The 13,523-nt window shown below is 28.3% G+C and overlaps 1 protein-coding gene across 5 annotated transcripts in view; it reads left to right on the top strand.

Annotated features, from left to right (window-relative positions):
- LOC129956526 (uncharacterized) overlaps positions 1–13,523 on the top strand; it is a 232,153-nt gene that overhangs the window by 178,630 nt on the left and 40,000 nt on the right. For all 5 annotated transcript variants that reach the window (XM_056068458.1, XM_056068452.1, XM_056068472.1 and 2 more), the window contains one exon: positions 2,017–2,232. In XM_056068458.1, coding sequence (XP_055924433.1) covers positions 2,017–2,232 — 216 coding nt within the window. The remainder of the gene's footprint in view (positions 1–2,016; positions 2,233–13,523) is intronic.

Below are 13,523 nucleotides of genomic sequence, written 5' to 3'. Positions count from 1 at the left end.
AAAATATAATTTACTACTTTCTAAGGCAAAATCAAAATGATTGTTAAACTCTTTTAGTTTTATTCCCTCCCCCCCGTTTTTTTTTTGGTCTTTAATACTTTTTATAATTCATTAAAGGTATTGTGGAATCTAAAAATTAATATGTCTTTTATTAATTTTTGGTGGTACCACCTCTTTAAAATTATTTTTAACTTAATTAATACTTTAAATTTTAATTCAGAGTATTAAATTTTTTTATTTATTCTATTGTCATCAGGTACCAATAAAATACAAAACAAAAAAATTTCAAATTAATTTTCATTTTCAATGTACAAAATTTCTGGACTCTTGTGTATTAGGAAGTGAGTAGAGAATGGATTAAAAAATCGCACTCTTACAAGTATGAAATATATGAAGCTAAATTAAAGTGTCTAATAACTGACTAATCATACATCCTCTCGCCTCTTTAATGATTGCCGTATCTAGCAATATTTGATTGAAATTTTGTTTGTTCTGAAATAGGAGTAATACTATTCTTTCTATATTGAACATTTTTTAAAAAATATTTTGCAAATCTTGATTCAAAAAATGAACTAAACAAATGTTAACTATTTTGTGTTAACTGTTAATGTTATCAATGTTAACTATTTTGTTAAAATATTCTAGAGCCTCTCAAGATGAAATCACTTCTTATTCAAATACGTAGTTAGTGAAAACTTCAACTTTTATTTTTTCAATTACTATTTGTGTTTATCAATACAAATTGAAACTTTTTACTGTATTGAAGAATTTTTATAAAATTCAAAAATCGAAATGTGTTGTACTAGAAATATAAAATACAAACACCACTACTCTGTTCAGTAATATCTATTGAGGTAATAATTTCTGAGATTTCTCAGATTACCGGCAACCATTATTTAAACAAGCAGTTTATAGAAACTTCCATTTCTATTTCGAACTAATATTTAAGTTGATAACCATTCATTCATTCTTACTGCAATGAATAAATTTTATCAAATTCAAAAAAATGAATTAAAAAAAAACTTTTAGACCAAATCAGCTGTAGTTCTTCTTCTAATCTTCTTAAATCTTCTAATGTCTCTGAAGACGTGTAAAATTAATATTTAAACACATAGTTAGGGAAAATTATTATTTTTTCGAATAGTATTGTGGTGATAAAGTTTTTTCAGACTACATCAAACAACTTCTGTAGAGTTCAAAAGTCATGATAAGTTGTATTTGAAATATAAAATACAAATGCCATACATGTTAGTGGTTAACATTTATTTAATTAAATGCTCCTGATGTCTCTCAAAACGCCAGCAACCGTTATATAAACGTGTAAAACTACTTCGAACTATTATTGATGCTAATAATGTTACTTCTTATTGCAATAAATGCATTTTATAAAATTCCTCTTTTAAATTTGTATAAAATAGAAATATCCACTTCTAGTATTTCGAACTCTATTCATTTTCCTATTGGTCTTAAATTGCTTGTTCTTTATAAAAGAAAACTTCCTGTTTCAAACCAGAGCAGATGCGAGAAGAAGACTCTCCATTTTGCTTATGTAATTAGGTTATTCCATTACTGCTGCTTTGTAACAGCTGCTAGAGCACGAATCTCGCATAAAAGTAACACATTCAAAGTAACTATCCTCCATTAGCATGGAAGTGCAAATTGAATTCATCCACCTTCTTTTCACTTCTCTTATTTCCTTAATACATATTCCACAAGACGCTCACATTGATTTAAATTGCTGAACTGATGGCATGGCATTCAAACCCGCATTTTGTCAAATGACGAGTATCAGGTGAATTCTTAAGCCTTGAGAGACCTGAATAAGTGCATCGGTAACAAAGTACTACCGAAAAACATAAAACATCACCCAATTTCCAGAAACGTTTCGCTCTTTTTTTATTCAATTCAGAGTGTTTTATGCATAATGCAGTAGAAAGCCAGGAAGTGACACAATTTCACGCGAAATGATTCTTTTTTTATTACTGCTTATTTTATTTTATCTTTTTTCTATTCTAGGTGGTGTTATGTGATGGGGATGATCGAATAGAAGAGAAAAACGCATGCGTTGGGGAATTGTGGTACAGTGTGCAAGTGACCAGTAACAGTAAGAGCTGGCAAATTCGAAGATCTCTGGACAATTTTCAGATGTTAGATCGCCAATTGCACAGATGCGTCTACGACAGAAAATTCAGTTTGTTGAAAGAAATCGCCAGTCAACCACAGCAACCAGAGGTAAGTTAATGAAATAATTGGAAATTGGAAATTTTATTACAGAACTGAAAGATTAAATTCCTTTTATAATTTGTGTCTTTTTTCAATGAGCAGAAGCAACTAATTTTAATTTGAAGACTTTATACCCGATAGCATTTAATATTAATTTGTCATAAACTCTTTTAAATAGTAAGTAATTTATTGCAAAAAAAAAAAAAAAAATTGCAGCGCAAAATTTAAAAAATACAATTTTTTGTAATAAAAAATACAAATATTTTGCTTTTTGTCAAAATTACAAGTATTTTACTTTATGTTAAAATTACAAGTATTTTGCTTTATGTCATTTTTTGAATCACGGGTTAATTTTCTCCATATCTGAATACGGTTATTCAAAAAACACACCGATTTAGATAGATAGAATCTGGCGCATGGTTTTATTATTATAAAAATTAATCTTTATCCGATTCTCAGCAAAATTCATTGATGCATTGATTGTTTATCGGTTTATCCATTTGTGTATATATTGATGACAGATTTGGGATCCCAGCAAGCAAAATGAAAGAATTTTATCATGTTATTTCTGCACCTAGGTTTTCGATTTGTGTTTAAGTTGCTATTAAATTCATATTCTGATAAAATGTCTGCATTTATTTGACCATGTATATGTAAATTCAATAACTTACGGATGTAATAATCAATAAAATAAATTTAGTTTGCAGTTTTGTCAATAAACTGGAAGAGCAAAATTGTTAAAACAGTGTTTAGATTTTCCCCCAATATATTTGATTTTTACTTTAAAATGTAAAATACACCGTGTTTTAATTATGGGAAATGCAAAAAGTACTTGGTGGAACTTCAGAAAATTCAAAAGAGTTGTAAAATGAGCACTATTGGAAATGCCTATGGATTGGTCGAAAAATATTTTGTTATTTCCCGACAACTTCATTTTCAATCCTCAAACTGAGGCCTCTACCGATAATTAATTTTCAAAATTGACCTATAGTTAATTAAGTTCAAAATTAGACTATATGGGCTGAATAGGCCAATGGGAAGAGATTAAAAATTCTCATTTTCTTCATTATTCTACAAAACTGAACGCAAATTTGCTCTGTCCTATAGATACACAAGAAGGTAGAGTGGAGAATATTCTCGCTTTTTTCACGAATTTTTAGAACATAATTAATTAATCAAATTTTGAATCAAATGATAGGTTTTTAATATTTTTTTAAAGATTTGCACTAGAAACAATTTAAGGCAATTTTTTAAGATCGTCGCAAATATTGTCGTATATATACTATATCTCACAAAAGTTATTTTAAATATCAAACACAATTGATTTAAGCTTAAATGAAATATCTTCTGAAGGACTGTCTTATATGCGTTTTTATGGATTCATAATCATATTACTGTGCTATTATTTGACAACTATTATTATTTATTTCGCTTAGAATCTATCATAAACCTTAAATTAAGAATTTACGACACATATGCTCCGACTTGTTTTCTAGTAGAAGATAAATGTTTATTAGCAAATTGCTGAATGAATAAAAGCTATGGTTATTCAAGACCAAATAAGGGCTGTTAAATATTTTCCCATTACCATCATAAACCCATGGTTTTTTTTTTTTTTTTTTGTCTTTCATGAACTCATTCGATATTCTACATCTCGAACATTAAGTAATTAATAATGCAAAATGGAATTGCTTGAGTAGGTTTTCCAGGATTTGAGTTTTCTGTTTACTCTTCAACTTTTTCTATAATTAAATTTCGCCTCTTATAAGATCACAAAGGAGTTTTGTGTGCCACTGTACTAGCGGAGAAAATTTAATAATTGAGAGATTGTTATCCAAAAGAGAGGTTCTTGGTAAACGAAGTCACATGCGATGCATAAAATAATCTTTTTAATTTCGCGAATTTTGGAGAAATGTCAATATTTGTTTGTGCTTTATTCCTGGAGAAAATTTGATTTATAAAATATAGCGCGCATCGAAGTGCTTTTAAAAATGCATTAGAGAATGTTTTCGGAAATTTTAAATGTATTAGAAAGTGATTTTCATACTTTCTTCGCTTGTAATTGTTCCATTAGCATTAATTTTTTTTGTTTTTGTTTGTCTTTTGAGATTTTACAGCTCATTTTCGTTGAATTGCGGATGGAAATGATATAATTTTTTTCTGTATATAAAATAAACAACATTAATTTCATTAGTTTTAAATTATTTATTTTAATGTATTAAATGTGATTTTAACGAATTGTTTCAATAAAAAGTATATTCATTCTTAATATCATGGATTCGTATGCGTCATTGCTGGGTGGTTGCTGCGGTCTTTATCTTTCAAGTCAAATATCCATAAGTTTCTTTCTTTCTTTAAATACTAAATGAATACAGGATATCTGTTGTTTAGGGTTTGTTTATCACTTATATCTGAGTCACTCTGCTCTGTCACCTTATTGATCCTAATAAATATTTCCCAGAAATAGTTTAAAATTTTCCCTTAAGAAACGGTATAAGATCTCAAGAAGCCTAACATTCTCTCTTTACAAAATTGCTAGTGCTTATATGCAAAATATTCGTTGAAATGTTTTTCTTTCACTTTGTTTACGCATTGAAGCGTTTATTAGGCAGAAGAATTTTTAATAATAATAGTTTTATGGAGCAAGTTCTGACAAATTTGAACTCGATTGGGCATTGAATGTCCCAATCAAATTCTAAAAGTTTTTCTTTTACAACCATTGCAAAATGTGTTTGAATTTTCGCATTGTCATGATGAAAAATGATTCCATTTCTGGCTTTTTTCTGCTGTTGTAGTATTAAGCTAATTGCAGTATTAAGCCGAATTTATAGTTTCTTTTAGAAGGAACTCATAATAAAACGCACCTTTCTTGTCTGATTAAATAGGAGGGGGGGGGCACTGTCTTTGGATGAAGTCCAGGCTTCAGGAAAGTTAAAGAGAGATTTTCATTAGGCAAAGTTCGTTTTCGATACACGTTTTGATACAAAATAAAAGTTTCCTCTCTAGTGGCAAACCTCTTTAAGAAAGGATCTCTTTCATGTCGCTGAAGAAGCAAATGGCTCGTAGAAACGCCTTTCATAAGGCCATTCTCCATCAGTAGAAGTCAAATCGAAACTTCACAGTGATGGACTTGTCCTACTCTGATCAGAGGTTATGTACCGTTGACTTGGGAATATTAGTGGCATCTGCTATCCTGTGCACATGGTATCGTAGATTTTTGATAGTGGATGTATTTAAATTAAAGAATCCGGTACATCTATACTTATATAAAGCTCAATGTGTGTGTGTGTGTGTGTGTGTGTGTGTGTGTGTGTGTGTGTGTGTGTGTGTGTGTGTGTGTGTATGTGTGTGTGTGTGTGTGTGTGTATGTGTGTGTGTGTGTGTGTGTGTGTGTGTGTGTGTGTGTGTGTGTGTGTGTGTGTGTGTGTGTGTGTGTGTGTGTGTGTGTGTGTGTGTGTGTGTGTGTATGTTGGCGCTCAACAGGCTAGACCATTTGACTTACAGCTACCAAATTTGGTACATGTATACCTTAGAGGTCGGGAATGTGCACTTGGGGTCCCTTTTTTGAATTTTGAATTATAATTTTAATTATTAATTAAAAACTAACTTTCCAGCCAAAAAATCTTCCATTTTTCGCACCGCCAAATGAGTAAGGCTCCAGTTTATTTTTCCCAACAGTAATGAGGCTAGGGTTAACATTTTTCGGCCGATTATTTCAAGCGATTCTGTTTATTTTCTTAATGTTTTATGCATTTAAAATTAAACATTGTTAATTAATCGATCTTTTGAATTAAAATAACATAGAATAAAGGAAATTAAAAATGTCTAATCTGCATAGCGTTACCCCAACTGGCGTAGAAAAATTCATGCATTTGCGTTACCGTAACTGGCGTTGAAAATTCACGCATGTGCATTGTGTTCTGATTGTTTACAATATTATCAACGGATGATTCTTGATTTAAATTATTTTTTGGTTAGTTGCATGCTTTTATTATCAAATTGTATTTATGTTAGTTATATATTTTTTGTATATGCTTATAGTTTTAAGTATATCGTTTTTCAAGTAGTTTTTTAAACTTGTTTTCGACCGATTATTTTAAACGATTCATTTTATTTTCTTAGTGTTTGATGCATTTAAAATTAAACATTGTTAATTAATCGATCTGTTCATGATGAATCTGAGAAAATTTTGTTGACAAATTCTTGAGATATTACATAAATTAAGAAAAATATTCTTTAGTGCCCATAAAGTTTAAATGCTCAGTGACTCTGTTATTAGTAATCACATTATTAAAAAAATGCTTTGTTTCAGCAAAAAATATTATTATATTAATTTCAGATTAATTCTTTCCACTTTAATTTAAAGCATAAATTCTACTGGAGCTAACAGAAAATTAGAGAGATACATATTACGTTATGACGGAAGGCTTTTATAATATTATAAGTGAATTATATGACTATCAAAATTTGAAGTTTTAAAATATTTTGATCAAAAATCTATTAAAGTTGGAATTGCGTAAAATATTTAATGATTAAAATTTAAATGAACATTAAGATTGGCGAACCAGCTGGTCGCCAAAAGCGGCTAGTTATAAATAATTCAATCTAGCTGTCAGCAGCTGACTTGCTTTGTAGTATCTATTAAATTTGTCCTAAATATTTTTTTATGTTATGATTATTCCAAATTTCTTTCAGAAGTACTAATTTTTTTAAAAAAAGTTTTAATGATGGTTCCATAGCAATTATTTAAATATTAAATTTTTCATTATCAGAAAGAATAAAGTTATTTCATTCCAAAAAACATTGAATATTATATGGTATATTAATTAGCTTTTAATAAATCTGCATATTTTTAATGATAGAATACGTGCCATTAAATAATTATGTATTCTATATGCCGTAGTAAAAAAAAAAATGATAGTATTTTACTTTGCTTTTAAAAAAAAATATTCTTCCACAAACAAATGTTTTAAATTTGTGAAAAAGATTTACTATATAATTTGGTACATTTTATAATATATCTAGGAAAATCATTCATATTCTATCATTTGTATTAGAAATAAATTAATTATATACTTTAATATAAGTATTTCTTGATTATTGCAATGCATACAGAAATTAATTATATTCTAATATTTTTTGACCTGAGATAAATTTTGGATGATGAATGTCAAATTTTTATGGTAATGGGTTTTTAATGCATCAAAATGTATTAAAAATGTTTTTAAAATAATCTTACTTTCCTATTTTTTTTTTTTTTTTTTTTTGGAAAATTATTGTGTATAGGAGAAGCAATGTTATATGTTACATTATATCTTAACAAGATTCCACCGTACTTCCAGTACTTATTAAGAAAAAAATTCTCAGCACTCACAAGAATTATAAAACTATTTATATTTGTAAGTTATTTATTAATTCTAATCTTTGCATATTATTATATATAAATAAAGATGATACAGATTCAAATATGGTGTACTTTTTAAACTCATAATTCTAAAAAAAATTTTTTGCATATTTTCACCAAAACTAGTATGCTTATGATAATCACATGTTTAATTAATTTCAATGAAATCGATAATTCGTGCTCTAAACAGATCACCGCGTATGCCATTCAAAAACTTAAAAAAAAAATTTATGCTTATGCTGTCTTTGTAATATCTAGATTTTGTGACGACTTTTTAAATTAATTCAAATTATATTCCGATTACATTATACATTGTTTAATCAATTAAAATGCCCTAGTTTCCAATGATTCTCCACAATGCTTGAATAAAATCAGTTTGCTACAATTCATTTGTTTTAAAATCACTCCACTTCAAATCTAACTAGCAAAGGAAAATAAACCCATTCTGCTGTACATTTTAACTAGCTTCTTTTGTAACAAGAATGTTTAAAACGAAGCCAAATTTCGTAAATCTTTAATTATTTTTACACTGCATGAACTTACGTCATGCTTGTGTAAAATAAAACTAAGCGACATTAGCCTTCAGAACTCTTAGACGTAATTGCAATTTAAACAAAGAACTCTCTCCTCTCTGTTCTAATCCCATCTCACCAGCTGCAAGCATTTGAGTGCTTCCTTCCAAATCATTTGCAACTAAATAAACTTGACCCACTTGTGGACTCCAAAGACTTCTGTGACTTCTTAAGTGAAAGTTATCTGCATCTGTGGATTATTTACGATCTGTTGGTTTTTTGGTTCTTTCTTAAGCATAAGCATTGTCTCTGCATCCTCTTTTCTCGGTGCATTGTTCACCATAATAACAGACTTAGGTAATCTGCTTTTGTCTCATTCATTTTGTCTATACTTTCTACGAGTCAGAGAACTCGAAAAGAGGTGATTTAACTTCTGTACAATGTTTTGGTGGAGCTTGTTTGTGACGTCGAATGCCATGTCCGCAGCTGTTTCGTGACATTCTGTGAGTGTAGTAAATAAATAAAATAGTAATACTGCAGCTGCTTTTGTTCATTGGTTGATTCACTGAAACTGTGTCGGGAACAATTTGTTTGACAAATCTTGCTTTATATTCTATTGTATATTTATCAATGTTTCTGATTTGAGGATTTCGTAAGAAAATTTTTCCATCGTTTAGGCTTCCTGTTGGAAATTGGAAAGGGAGTTTTCCTTCTAAACTGTATCTGCAGCTATATGGCTTTACTAAAATACTGTACATCATATCCAGGGAATGAATGATGCGTGAAATTAATATTCAGAACATGTTGTTAAAAAGTTCATACTGATTTTACTGATTATTGGATAATGGTTTTGAATCTTATTAAAATAACAAAACAGAGATGAAATCACTTTTTTTTCATGTCTTTTTCAGTTTTTCTGTACTAGTTGCGTTTATTAACCATAAATTTAATAATTTATTGAGGCAGTTAAAAGCATTAATTACTAAGCATTTATAACTTTAACAGTTATGCATTTTTTCTTCCCAAAATTATCTGAAATTTCTGGTTTAGTAAAAATTTATTAATTTATAAGGAAAAATTGGATTTCTTGATATTTAGAATGATTAAGAACGATATTAATATATTCTTCAAAATAGAATATTTGTAAATATTTGAATGGGTTTTTTTCTTTTTTATTATATAATTTTCCTTTGTAAAGCTTAAATCGGACATTGAGTATAGTAAGCCGAGTTTCTAAATTTTATTTTGTTTTATGAAGATAAAAAAAAAAAAAAGACAGCGTTTACACGGCTGGAATGGCAAAAGATTTTGCAATAAAATAATAATTTAGCAATGATGTAGTTAACAGTTTTAAATATCAGATGATTTTGTGCAGTTATGAAAGGTGCATAACATAGGTGCAGATACTGACTGTGTCTTTCTCCACGCAGAAGATCAAAGTCATCAGGTGTCTTTTTGTAGCATTAAGCCTTATTTTGAACATATGATAGAATATAATCATTAATTCTTACTGCTGGTGGGTGAGGGAGGGATGTAACTCTCCGTCTGTTAGGATTTTATTAGGGGGGTGAAAAACTGAACATTTGCGAGTTGTTCAGAAAGACTGAACATTTGCGACACTTCAATCCACCATTTACAGAATCATATAGTACTTCACATTTTAAACTTGCAACAAATACATTCTGGCTCCTAGACAAAATCTGATTTCATTTTTACTAAGCTTTTTTCATTCATTTGCACAGTTAAATTCTTTTTACAAACCACATTTTTTTTCCTCATTCAGTTTTGAATGGTTGATTATCAAATTCTTTTTGAACTTAGAATGACCTTGTGAATACGAACTCTTATAAATTTGTAGAGCCAGGGATTATTCCTCGATATTAAACAAGCTTAACTTCTGATCCGTCCATAATTCAAATATTTTGAGAATGAAATAGCAAAAATTCTATACAGATAGATGTGTTCATCGAATTTATGCATTATTTATATTTATTTGAAATACTGCCCTGACAGCGTTTGCTGAATAAATCATACATAATGAACACAGAAATAGAAATTGTAGTTATACGCACAGAGAACATAAATATTTCTAAAAATACGTTTGAAATTAGTAATCTGTCTGTTTTCAAATGTAGATAAGCTAAATGACAAAATTGGAGCCAATTCATTTCATCGATTTTATATGTACTGTAAAGGTGCTGATATTACCATTTTCGAACTAATATTTCCCACTATTTTTTCTATACAAAAAATACAACAATAAAAATGATCTCTCCAGACAATTTCTTCATCAAGAGGTCTAAAAGTGCAATATCCTAATAAAATGTTAAATCTCTTCAAATAGCCTTTGAACTCAAAAAAGGCCGTTAGTTAGTGGACAAAAGAGCACTAACAGGAACAGAAAGAGAAATGCTAAGAAAGTATATCTTAAAAAGAGAGAACGGATATCTCTAAGAGTTTTTAATAGCTTCTACCGCTCACAAGTGGCTGCAACGTTTTTTTTTTTTTTTTTTTTTTTTTTTGATGACGTTAGCTGAAATTTTTCTTAGGAAGTTTAGAAGGTGTTATGTGATAGTCAGCGTGCAGTTGCAATTTCTTTTTCTGCTTCATGCATTGTGAATTTTACACTCCTTCATTTTGCAGGTATGTTGTCATATTTTAATTAATTTTTTGATATATACATACATTAATTAAAAGCATATTACGACAGATTTCTAAAGTCAACTACTTAAAAAGTTTGTTACCTTTTTTAATTATTTTAATCTGAAATATTCTAGATCTATAAATAAATATTCATACAATTGAAATGTTGCGATACAAAACTACGATAAATGGAAAAATTAATTGTTTTGTAATGCTACATTTTGCAAATTAATGAACTTATTGTATCACATATATTTTGCTCTTTCCCATTTTCCAGTTGATTTAACGGCTGATTCATTAATTAATGTATTTATTTCGAAATGGAAAATTTTCTTAATAAATAATATATAATGTAATAATTTAGATTGTTTTCAGGAATTTTACTTTTATCTAATTCAATCATTTATTTTTCTTATATTTTATTTATTATTATATTTATTTATCTGATATTTTATTTATATTTTTAACAATAATGCATTTGATGCATTAACTTATATTGTACTAATGTGCCTGAATACGTTTCTGTATTTATCACTAAAAATTGGCTTTTGATGCATTGTTTCGGACTCGTGCCTTACAATACGTATAAATGATTTATTTTTCTATAGTATATCATCATAAATATATATACTTAATTTGGCATTAAGGTTTACAAGAAATAAATGCTAATTTTAATAATTAATTGGGTTCCTTTTTTCATTATCTATGTGAATCTAACCATATGCATAAATTTATTATATCGGTGCATTTGCTTAGGTTTCTAATTTTCTTTGAGATTAAATCTTTAATTCGGTTAGTTACTGGATTGTTTTACTAAGAAAATGTATTTGTATGTTTCAATGTATAAAAAAAACTAATCAATAAAATTGTGTTTTTCTTGATAATAATTCTTATAAAATTTTTTATTGTTTTTCTGCAGCTGCTGTCATAGAAAATATATTTATTTTATTTATCAATAATCAATCTATTTTACATATTTAGTTATCATCATTTTCATTATGCGCATAATTCATTTTGATCGTATACGATTATTTTTTAGATTTAATTCATATTTTTCTCTTTAAAATTGAAAGAAAAATAATTTATTTAGATACGTATTTTCTTTCCTTCTGGGGATACGTTTTAGCATCTTTTTTTTAATCTTATTCATTGTCATATTCTATATCTATTAGATTCAATATCACATTCTAGGTAAGCGAATTGACTCGACAATTTAACTTCATGCCAATTTTCAATTAAATTTCAAAAATAGATATAAAAATTCCATATATTTGTTGAGTTTAACAGAAGTTCCCATTAACTAATCCTTAAATTAAAATCTTATTTTGATAATTGAATCACTTTAAGAATCAAATGAAAGTTAAAATTCAACTTAACAGAACTATTTTTGTTTAATGATATTCATTTACAATCGAGTTATTTTTATTGAGTTTTTGCATTTCATTCATAGCCAGCATTCTTTTTTAATTCCTTGATAATTTTACACTGATTGTTTTAGTATTATAGCGTTCTAGCTTTTACAATTTGTTTAAAATGCTAAATATATTGTAGTACATAAAATCGAACTTTGATTGAAAATAGACTTTGCACTCGCATATTCAGGCCAGTTTTCTCATATTTTGTATGATGAATTTGGCACATTAAAACAAGATATTTATATTCTATATCACGTATCTTAGTGAATTCTGATTATTACATTTGCAAGAGAATATATGAAATTCAATTCTTAGATTATTCGATGTTTCAGAAATCACAACTCGATTTAAAGTTCTTGCTTTTACATTCTCAATTTCTGGCCAAGCAAATATATTCTTGTATTAAATATAATCTATATTTAATTAAATGTTTCCCCCCAATCAAATTGGTTAGACTTCAGTCCAAAAATCAATATGTACTATTTCTTCAGTTTTGCATCACATTTATCAAATATTTTGCACAAATGCCAGGAACATAATAGATTCGATAGAAATGAATAAAAAATCAAGGGATCTAATCTTAATGTTTGTGAGTTCCGGAAGTTGGATTTCTGTGTTAATGAGCCCCCATAGAATGACGTCAGGGGACACGTGACAAATTCTCCAACCATGCGGGGTAGCACGTGCCGCGGGGACCGCACGGTGTCTCGAAATACAGAAGCAGTAACTATTATAACGCACTCCCTGAAATATGCGTGAATTGTTGGGGGATGGGCGGGGTACCACATTTGGCGTTTTATTCACCTTATTTCAAAATCAGAAATGTTCCAACGTTGAAACTATAAAAACAGCTATTACATTTTTTCTCTGTTAGGCTTTTTGCTTTCTATTTTGTATTCGTTTTCAGATAACAAACATTTTAATAGATTGTTTATTGAATTAGAAAATATAATTGTTAATAGTTTTGATAAATAATGACAATTTCGAATATGTTAATGCTAATAATATCTAAATTTTGACAATTTATATTAAAGCAATAACATTGGAAAAAATCATATTAAGTATTTTTCCATTCTGTATCCATATAAATATATGTATAAAGCAGTATTCCTTATTCACTAACTATATATGTTACGGTAAATATAATACAACAGTGATTATAAATTTAATGGTGATTATGGTAATCACAGGTAATTATGCATAATCATTTGATTAATCACATTTATTGTAATATATATTATCTGTCAGTTAGAAAAACGATCTTTAAATCATTTTAGCATAAATATTTTCGGTTGTCTCGCAACATACCTTTTTTATATTCTTTTA

Source organism: Argiope bruennichi, chromosome 2 (genome assembly GCF_947563725.1).
Source record: "Argiope bruennichi chromosome 2, qqArgBrue1.1, whole genome shotgun sequence".
Lineage (NCBI taxonomy): Eukaryota > Metazoa > Arthropoda > Arachnida > Araneae > Araneidae > Argiope > Argiope bruennichi.
The sequence above is the reverse complement of the archived record's forward strand: the minus strand, read 5'-3'. Positions and strand labels throughout refer to the sequence as shown.